Below are 10104 nucleotides of genomic sequence, written 5' to 3'. Positions count from 1 at the left end.
GAGGTGAAACTGTGGTCAGGCTATATAAATAAACAACTAAACAATGTAAGCAAACAAACAAACAAACAAATAAACAGAACTACAACAAAAGAGAAAACAGAGTGTCAACCAAGTCAATTCAGTCTGTAGATTTCTGTGAGTGAATGTCTTAATTCATACAGGAGGTGGCCCATACCACTGTGGGCAGCATCATTCCTAAGGCTCTTTGTTCTTGGTTGTATAGGAAAGCTAGCTAAGTATGAACCAGAGTGTAAGCATGTAAATGACCCAGCAAGCAGCAAGCATTCTGCCTTGACTTCCTTCACTGCTACAATATAACACAGCCCTAGTAGGAAGATGGACTCTACTCTCATAAACTGCTCTTTTTCAGGGTGTTTTTATCACAACAAGAGAAAGAACCATAGAATAGTATATATGGAAGACATGTCTATTTGAATCAATGTGATTTTTACTCAAGAGTACATTCCTTCAGCACCATCTGGACAAAGAGAATGTAGGATATAGACAGTAGTGATGGGCCAGAAGGTGCATGTGCACTCCTCTGCTTTTATTTTTACCAGACAGGATTTCTCTGTGTAACCCCAGCTGCCCTGGAACTTGCTCCATTGACCAGTCTGGCCTTGATCTAAGAGATCCACCTGCCTCTGCTTCCTGAGTGCTCGAATTAAAGGCATTCACCACCATGCCCAGTTGTCTCCTGTTCTTTTAATGTTAAGAGAAATGTCTCAGTTCTTCTGAAATTTCCTGAGCACAAGGCTTTTCCTGAGAATACCTTTTCTCTGGTACACACTACTTCCAACTTTAGTCCAGGGCTTCCCAGGACAAATCCTGAAGGCTGTCTAGTCCCATCCTGCAGTAGAAGGAATTAGGAGTCCTGAAGAGCACAGTGATTAGAATGAGAGGCCCTGCATCTTACCTGTGCCTAACATGCCAGGGAAGTTCTCATTCGCTTTTTTGACCATGCTTGCTGTAGACATGTCACTGCAGTTCTCCCAGTGATCTCTGGGAGGCAAGAGCAGGGCATATGCTCAATGGCTCTGAAAATTATTTCCCTGATCCTAATCTAGCAGGCTACATTCCATCTCTGTCCTGACTAACCTTGAGCTCCTTTCCTAGACCCTGGTCTGATCTACTGGTTTCTTTCTTTGTCTGAGAACAACTTTCTGCAAGGAAGACTTTGAAGGTCCCCTCCCTCCTGACATCTCTCAAAGGTAAAGGTAAGATTATAATCAGGGAATCATCTAGAAAAGGGCAAAAGTGACCCAGAAAGATCATAGAGGACATATGCACACCCCACACATAATGCTAGACTATTGCCTTGAAACCTGCCATAGAAAGATGGAGACCACAGTCCTTTCAAGGACACACATATCACCTCATTCCCAACACTGAGCATATGAAACTCCTCACACAACTGCTCCTGGGCCTCTCTTCTGTGTCATTAACTTGACTTGTGACATTAATGATAAAGGATAGATCTTTATTCCTAGTCATCACTCGACTGGTCTCTTGCCAGCCCACAGAGACATTTCTGTCACCTTCCTGTAGGTTTTAAGTAAATACTACCTACTCAGAGCATTGAAAACACAGGGTAGATTGGGTATTCAGCTAGGTCTCTGAGTCACAAGGACACATAGAGAGGATGGAGGCTCCTTTTTTGGTGCTGACAGACCCAAAGCCAGGACAAAGCAAATGGCAATCCTAGGATGAACTGTTCTTCTCTGAGGGCATGGGGATGCTTATCAGCCTTGTTGCTCAATGTGTTCCTTTGAGGAGAACTATAAAGGGAAGTTGAGAGGGATGCAGGACAGCACTGAGAGTGGAAGTGACTGAGCAGTGTTGAACTCAAACCCCATCACTCACCACCCATTGGATTCTGGGAAGTGCTCCTGTCTGAGAAAAATCTCATCCCAGAAGGAGAAAGAACCACATAGCCTGAGTTCTGTGTTTGAGCCAAGAGGCTCTTCTCCTCAGAGGGAGGGCAGCAAGTGAGATTGATGGAGGAGTACTCTGTGGTCCTGTACAAGGGGTATACACCCTGGCAGAGGCTTCTGCTCACAGGTAAGTGTACCCACTCTCTGACTTTGTGGGGAGGGTCATTCACTGGCAGGCTGGAGTCTCTTAAAGAGGACGAGATCTTCCGAGGAGACTTGGGGTTTCTGTTTGTAGTCATGTGGCAGAAGGTACAGAGGGACAGAGGCTTAGCAGCCTGAAGCTCTCAGAGGACAGCAGGTGATGATGGTAAGGGAAAGGCCTCAAATACTTCATATTCACAGTGATTCACATTAGCTTCATTGTTCTCAAGACAGCTGTTCTCAACCATGACAGCATGGACCTCCAAATAGTAATCAAACAGGAGAGGACTAGTGAGATGTCTCAGTGTTTAAAGATATGACAACCTGAAATCAACCCTCAGCTGCCACACAGTAGATAGAGAACAGACTCCTGCAGGATCTACTCTGTTCTCCACATTGGTGCTGTGGCATGCATCCACACATGCAAACACTCACACATGTGATTCCCCACAAATTTGTGACATACATCTTCATATGTGCACAAAGAGACACCAGCCTTCACAAATATACTTATGTATTTACATAAGTAAATCTAAAATAATTGATTTCATTCTTGAATATAATTATTGTCATAAGCTCCAACCTAGGAACTATGAAGATAAATCCATGGAGACACATTCCTCCTTCCTTCCTTTTTTTCCCCTTATCCACTTTTGTCTGGTTATCCACTCAGTTTCAGGAACTGAGCCTTCCAAAAAGTTCAGATTCATGCTGCCCTTACAAATCCCTGGTTCTGAATGGAGGCAGTGGCTCAGGACTTTAATCCCAGCACTTGGGGAGGCAGAGGCAGGTGATCTCTGTGAGTTCAAGGCCAACCTGCTCTACAGAGCAAATTCCAGGACAACCAAGGCTATACAGACAAACCCTGCCTCAAAAACCAAAACTAAATCCCAAACCAAAGACAAAACCAAAACCAACCAATCAACCAACCAAACAAACAAACAAACAAACAGAAAGCCTTGGTACTGGTGGACATGATGTCAGTATATCTGAAAGATGAAGCCAGGAGTTGGCTATAACTACAAAGGGAACAGAGGACAAAGTCAGAAAGTGAAGACTCTCCAGAGGAGGATTTCAGAGAGCCATTGCTCTTCATACCAATGCTGTGTGTAAGAAGGGATATGGGACATTGATGGGGGAATCAGGCAGTCACCTGAGCAGAGATTTCCTAAGAGAGTTAATGACACATTCAGATATGCTGAATCAATGGAACTCTTGTTGCTCATCTCTGTAAAGGAGGTTCAGTATTCCCTACTCATGCACCAAAGCTGAGTGATGATCACACTCATTTAACATAAGTGGTTTTTCTTAATTTCCTTGTAGCCTTCCTCTTAACCTTCTGGCATCTGTCTACCATGGCCCACGTGACTATTGAGTCACTTCCACTCCAAGTGACTGAAGGAGAAAATGTCCTTTTCCTTGTCCATGATCTCCCAGAGAATCTTACAACCTTTGCCTGGTTCAAAGGTCTAACAAATATGACACAAAGAATTGCAATTTGTACAATGGACAACAATTTAAGTCTTCCAGGACCTGTGCACACTGATAGAGAGACAATATATTGCAATGGATCCCTGTTGCTCAAAAATGTCAACCAAAAGGACACAGAAAATTATACCCTACAAACCTATAATAGACATGGAAAAATTGTCTCAACAACATCCATGTACCTCCATGTGTCTGGTAAGTGATTTTTTGTGAACTCTGTGAGCTGGGTGAGGTTGGTTTCACTGGACACATACAGGAGGGAAGTCTGGGCCTACCTTCCTTGTGCATTGTGCCCTCATGTTGGGGTTTGAGTACATAGTTCAGGACATATATGGCATTGAATAATGGCAATAGATCAAAATCCTTCATTTAACTTCACCTTGCACACAGGTGGATGCATGTTGGGTAACTCAGCCTAGGACAAAAGCCTCTGAATAGACTGTATGGGTTCTTATGAGGGATATTTCTTGAGAAAGACCTCAAGGGAATCAACATTGTGCCTGTTTGAGATCCTCACTGAGATGTGAGCACCAGGATGCCTTGTCTCCAGATCTCTGTCCCAGAATCAACAACAGGTGTCCATGGGAAACATTTTATAGATGTTGGGTTTTGCCTTCCTGATGGCAGGGAACAGTGCTCCCAAGTAGTCCATATCTTGTGATGTGTGGAATCAGACAGTGTGCTGTCATGAGAGTCTTGGATGGGATGTGTCCCTTGGCCATCTTTGTCAGAGAATCAGCAGGGGAGCATAGCTCAATAGATGTCCTGTTGGGAATATGAGTTTTCACATGAAGTTCATAGTTTCCAAGGAGAGGGACCGAGGGCACAGATTCTCCTAACAAGTGCTTGTTCTCTGGGTCCAGCTTGGGGAAATCTCTCTTGCAGGCAAATGGCTACAGACTATGCTGATCTGAAAGCTTCCCAGACATAAGCTCCGCCCCCCCATGAACATGAGAGATGTCATCAGGACACACAATGAACTGTCAGAAAAGTATTTGCCTGAACCAGGAGCTTACCTAGTAGCTGTTCCACAGCAAAAAGCAGTTCCAGGGTCAGCTGCTACTATCTCATGTCACAGGGATGGTCATTACCCTTGACTCCATGTTCTAGAGACAGAAACATAAAGATAGACTGGGAAAGAAACTTGGAGCAGTGCTGAAACTGGAGGGGCAGAGCAGTGTTTTGAACACTGACCCACCCTCAACCCATGGGACTCTGGGAGGTGCTCCTTCCTGGGAAGAAACTCAGTTCAGATGAGGGAAGGACAGCAGAGCTTGGAGCTGTGTGGGAGTAGAAGTAACTCAGAGGGAAGAAAGGTCAGCCTACTGAGGCAATGGAGGGTCCTCTGTACTCCTGTGCAAAAGGTGCACCACATCTCAGGAGCCTCTGCTCACAAATGAGCAGACCAGGAGTTGACAGTGTGTGAGAGGAGGAGACTGGCATACACTCTGGAGTCCCTTGAGTGGTACATGGACAGGAATGGAGTCTCAGTGTTTGTAGGGGAGAAAATACAGAGTGGGAATGAGGCTCAGCATTAAGATGCTCTCATTGAATACTAAACAGTAAGGTGGGGGGAGATACTGTTCTTACATGAAGTTAGTCAGCATAACCACAATATTCTGAAGACTGATGCTCTCAGCTTGATGACCCAAATAAAAATCAAGCTGGTGTGGATCGCTGATGTGGTTCAGTGGATACAGGCATTTGCTGCATTGTCTGGGAAGCTGATAGCAATGATTACAAGTCCTCTGACCTCCACTGAAGTACTGTGTCCTGGACTCCCCCCTCCACACACACTAGGCTAGTCTTTACACTAATCACATACAAGTATAATATGTAAACAAGTGTAAAAATCAAAGCAAATGGAATGATTCAATACTGTATCCCAAAATCTATGAGTTTCTCAAATAAGTCCATGGGCATACAGGGTTCTGGGACATCATTCATTTATTCAGCCTCCAGATGTAGTTGAGTTTTTTCCTAGGTATTGTTGTAATTTTGAAGAAATACAAGAAAACTTATGGTTCTTATGATGTCCCAGTTTCAGTTGACTTGTAGTAGTAAAGAAAGCTAGATGCTTTATTCAGGTGTTGACTGCCCCACCAAGAGGAACAGAACAACAGCAAAGTCAGAGAGTGAAGACACAGGGTCTGTAGGAAAGGTCAGGTAGGCATCTCTCCAACACCAATCCACTGTAAATGTGATCATGGATCTGATGGCAGTATGCCAGGGCAATGATGATCATTGGAGAGATAGAGCCATATAGTGGGAATGACAAGTGTGGGGACACCAAGAACATGAGGATTGTGTGCTGAACTCTACCAAGTAATGCAGGACAACATCTACTCACAAAACCCTAGCTTCACAATGGACACAGTTGCTCAGGACACAGGGCCTCAGCTTAGTCAAAAACAACATTGCCAATTTAAAAAGATGTCTCTTTTCCCTTCTAGCCTTCCTTTGGAAGTGTGGGCGCCTTGGTACCTCTGCCAAGATCACTATTGAATCAGTGCCACCCAGAGTTACTGAAGGGAGAAGTGCTCTTCTCCTCGTTCACAATCTCCCAGAGAATATTGAAAGCTTTTTCTGGTTCAAAGGAGTTGTTGGAGTCAAGAACCTTATGGTTATCTGGCATATACCAGAGAGGAAATCAACTAAGTGGGGGCCTGCATACACTGGCAGGGAGATCTTGTACAGTGACGGATCCCTGCTGATTCCCAGTGTCAATCAGAATGACCAAGGATTGTACATCTTACACATTCTGAGAAGAGATGACGAACTTGAAGAAGCTGAAGTGCAACTCCAGGTGGACAGTAAGTGACTCTCTGTGACTGTTCAGTGCTGGGTGGAGCTCAGACACATATGACTGTCATGGCTGGCCTGGCCTCCCTCCTTTCTGTACTGTGTCCCCATGGGGAGGTTTGAGCACTTAGTACTGAACACACTGGTAGAGACATATGGGCATAGATCATCTTCCATCTTCTGACTCCACCTGCATCAAGGAAGACCTTGATGGAAAGTAACTCAGCCTAATATATCAGAGTCAGCCCAGGCTCTTGGGGCTCTAGATCAGGGATCCCTGAATCCTGTCATCTTTCCAAGGCTGGACTAAAGTGACCCAGAGGAGAATATTTTTCTAGTGCTGTACTCTTACAAAGTTGGAACAATAGTTTTAGAACATCCATGTAAAACTGGGGTATTTACTAAGCCCAATTTGAGAATTTCATAAATAAAATCCAGGAACTTTTATAGAGACCATGGAGGAGTACTTCCTATTGGTTGCTCTTTATACTTGCTCAACCAGATCTCTTACATCACCCAGGACACCTAGCCCAGTGTCTGTACTACATGCATTAGTCTGAACCTTTTTGCATCAATCCCTAATTTAAAAATACATACTATAGTTTTGCCCAAAGGTCAATATGGTGGTGGCATTTTCAACTGAAGTTTTGTCTTGCAAAATGACTGTAGCTTGTGTGAAGTTGACATAAAACCAGCCATCATAGTACCCAAGCCTTTTCCAGATCTGAGCCTGCCTTGAAGATGAGACTGCTTCCAGCACCCACATAGCTCCAGACCTAAGGGATATATGACAGAGCAGCAAGTGCATCTATTAGGTGAACTCAAGGGTTGAGTGTTGACTCAAAGGAAACTGAAGAAAAAACCTAGACAGTGAAAGTTCCAGGCCTGTTGAGTTTGGAGGAGGCATCATCTCAAACCCCAGTGTGCATGAGTGTGTGCAGTGTCTGACTGAGGGCAGTGAAGGAACAGCCATGTAGACACCCAAGAGATCAGTTTCATGCAGTGGACATGAAACTCTCAGGGGGCACTGTTGGAAAGGAGGAGGTCATGTTTCTGCCCTTAATTATGTGGGATAGACACACACACACACACCTGCATATCTAGGCTGAGTGATGAGTCCATCTGCTCAGGATGGAGGTCACCATCTTTTCACCAAGCACAATGATCCCTATGTGATGGCTTTTTTTACCTCCCCCCCAGCTCCCCCTTCTCTGTTCTGTAACCATCTCACATCTTCCCAACTCATGATCCAACTGGTGCCTTGGTATCCTGCTGAAGGGGAGAGCGTTCTTCTCCAAGTTCGTAATCTTCCAGAAGATCTGCAAGCCTTTCTATGGTACAAATCAACGTATGGTGCCCCAATCCCTAAAATTGTAGAATATACCAGAGCTATGAATTCTACCATCTGGGGGGCTGAACACAGAAGAAGACAATGGATGGTGTACAATAATGGATCCCTGATGCTCCAGAATGTCACTGAGAAAGATGCAGGAATGTACATGCTAGAAGTTTCAAAGAATGATTCCAAAATTGAAGAAGCATCTGTGGAACTTTATGTAAAGAGTAAGTCAGTGTCTAAGGTCTGCAGCTGCTGGGTGTGGCTTATCCTACTTTAACTCTCAGGACTGGGCTGTGCCTTCTCTCTCCCCAACTGCATTGTGTCCCTTCACTGGGATTTGGGCCCATACTGCAGGACACACATGGGGTAGACAAACTGTAGTAGATCAGAACCACTTAGCTGTCTTCACCTGCAAAGTAGAGGACCTAGGCTGGGTAAAATCAGTGCAAGGATGTCAGGTCCAGCCCAGACATTTGGAGCTCTTACCATGTCAGTGTCACCAGAAAATCCTGTGGGAGTCAGGTAGTTCCTGGCTGAGGAAGCCATGCAGTCCTCACAGGACCCCCAAGAGGCCTGCCCCTACTGGAAAACTTTCCGTCTGGCTGGACTGGCAGTGAAATTGGGGAGCTTTTTTCACTGTGTGTTTAGATTTCCTGTCAGAGTTGATCGTCCAATTCATGGGACTGACTATACCAAAGGTAGAGAATCATAAGCCTTGTACTGTCATGACAGCTGATGTTAGATAGGTCACCTGTGCACCCCCTTCTCCTAAGGATCAGTGGATAGGTGTCTGGGCCATTAGACTATTGTTCTTATGGGCTTAGGAGCCTTGACAGGAAGGTCAAGGCACCAAGGGAGGAAACATAGGAGGTAGCTTCTCCAGATTCCTCTTTCATCTCAGGAGTCCATCCTAGGGAATTCTTTTCTGCAGGTAGATAGTAACAGATGCTACTGATGTGAGCAGCTCCCCACCCCAAGTTCACACTATTGCTCATAACTAAGCTTAACTCTTGGACATGGCAATGACCATGTATGTCCTATTATGGGGAAACTGAGACACAGGAAACAGTGCCTGAATCAGGGTCACACAGTCCCTGGGTGGCAGATCCAAAGCACAAGATATGTCTATAGCCACAGTTCCAAATTCTCCCCCTGGAAGCTTTATAAAGTATGAACTAAGGAGGGCCTGGTTGAGCTCACTGGACACCTGTCATTTAGTACCCTCATCTGTTTCTTCACAGAGAATGTGACGCAACCCTTTGTGCAAATCACTGACACCACAGTTGCAGGACATAGATCTGTCATCTTCACCTGCATCTCACCCGACACTGATATCTTCATCCACTGGTTCTTCAATAACCAGAGTCTGAGGCTCACAGAGAGGATGACTCTGTCCCCAACAAAGTGTGGACTCAAAATAGATCCTGTCAAAAGTGAGGACGCTGGAGAGTATAAGTGTGAGGTCTCCAACCGATTCAGTTTGAAGACCAGTCTTCCAGTCTCCTGGCCATGATGAATGAGTGACCTCTCCTCTCATCCCACAGTAGATCCACAGTAGAATGCTGGTATTTCTGTGTCAATGGGGTACAAAATGGAGAAAAGTTACATGATGAAAATGATTAGTTACTCATCAGCTACAGCCAGCATGGTGAATCATGCCTATAATTCTGGGATACATGTATGTAAAGGGAAGGCAAGGATTTAAACTGAGGTTATCTTAAAAGGAAAATAAAGGCATCAATATGGTAAACAAAAATTCTCAGGCCTTAAGAGTTTAGCTTGTGGATTAAATATATAGGGATCACTCAGAATTCATGGGAAGTAATCTCAGGAGCCCTCAAAGTTTTGGATGCTCCGAGTCTGCTGTGAAAACGTTGCATTGTTTGCATTGAGAAAAATATCATCTTGTGTGCTGAAATACATTCTCTGTGTAACTAATTCACCTAGGCCCAATGCTGCCTGCATACCATCATCCATGTAAAGTGAGGAAGAGTGACAGGAGAAGGGGTCTACCCATGTTTCACTGTGGACATAGTTTTGTGTTTCTTCATGGTTCCACCTCTGTAACTTCTGGGCTTCTAGGTATTTGTCTGTTTATATTAGTCACTGTACAATTACCCCCATTAGTATAGAGTAGTCATGGAAATTTTAGTAATCTGAAAAATGGACAAAAAAGTTCTCAAAATTCACTTCTAGTGTTAAGAATGTCACTCTTTTAAAAATAAAATTAAACTGATTAAAGGTTGTCAATGCCATTAATCACTTTCAAGAATACACTTTTTTCCTTTCATTGAAAATGGATTATTTTCTCATACAATATATACTCTTTATAGTTTTCCCTCTCTCAATCCTTCCCAGTTTCTTCCTACATCCCCTACATGCAGATCCACTCCCTTTCTT

At 44.3% G+C, this 10104-nt stretch overlaps 1 protein-coding gene across 1 annotated transcript; it reads left to right on the top strand.

The window, feature by feature from the left end:
- Positions 1–1997: 1997 nt before the first annotated feature.
- Positions 1998–9217, top strand: LOC118576501 (pregnancy-specific glycoprotein 22-like). The gene is made up of 5 exons (XM_036176750.1): positions 1998–2061; positions 3399–3758; positions 6017–6376; positions 7566–7928; positions 8946–9217. Exons 1-5 carry the CDS (start codon positions 1998–2000, stop codon positions 9215–9217), a joined length of 1419 nt encoding a protein of 472 aa, XP_036032643.1.
- Positions 9218–10104: the final 887 nt, after the last annotated feature.

The sequence above is a fragment of the Onychomys torridus genome, unplaced genomic scaffold (genome assembly GCF_903995425.1).
Source record: "Onychomys torridus unplaced genomic scaffold, mOncTor1.1, whole genome shotgun sequence".
In the NCBI taxonomy this organism is placed as follows: Eukaryota; Metazoa; Chordata; class Mammalia; order Rodentia; family Cricetidae; genus Onychomys; species Onychomys torridus.
Note: the sequence above shows the minus strand (reverse complement) of the source record. Positions and strands in the feature narration are given on the sequence as shown.

What these genes read in the sequence shown, in the direction of transcription:
- LOC118576501 (XM_036176750.1), top strand. Translation starts at nt 1,998, where the DNA reads ATGGAGGAGTACTCTGTGGTCCTGTACAAGGGGTATACACCCTGGCAG. An exon ending in GCAGAGGCTTCTGCTCACAG is followed by an intron (nt 2,062 to 3,398) that starts GTAAGTGTACCC and finishes ATTTCCTTGTAG; the next exon opens with CCTTCCTCTTAACCTTCTGG. An exon ending in AGTGCAACTCCAGGTGGACA is followed by an intron (nt 6,377 to 7,565) that starts GTAAGTGACTCT and finishes CCTCCCCCCCAG; the next exon opens with CTCCCCCTTCTCTGTTCTGT.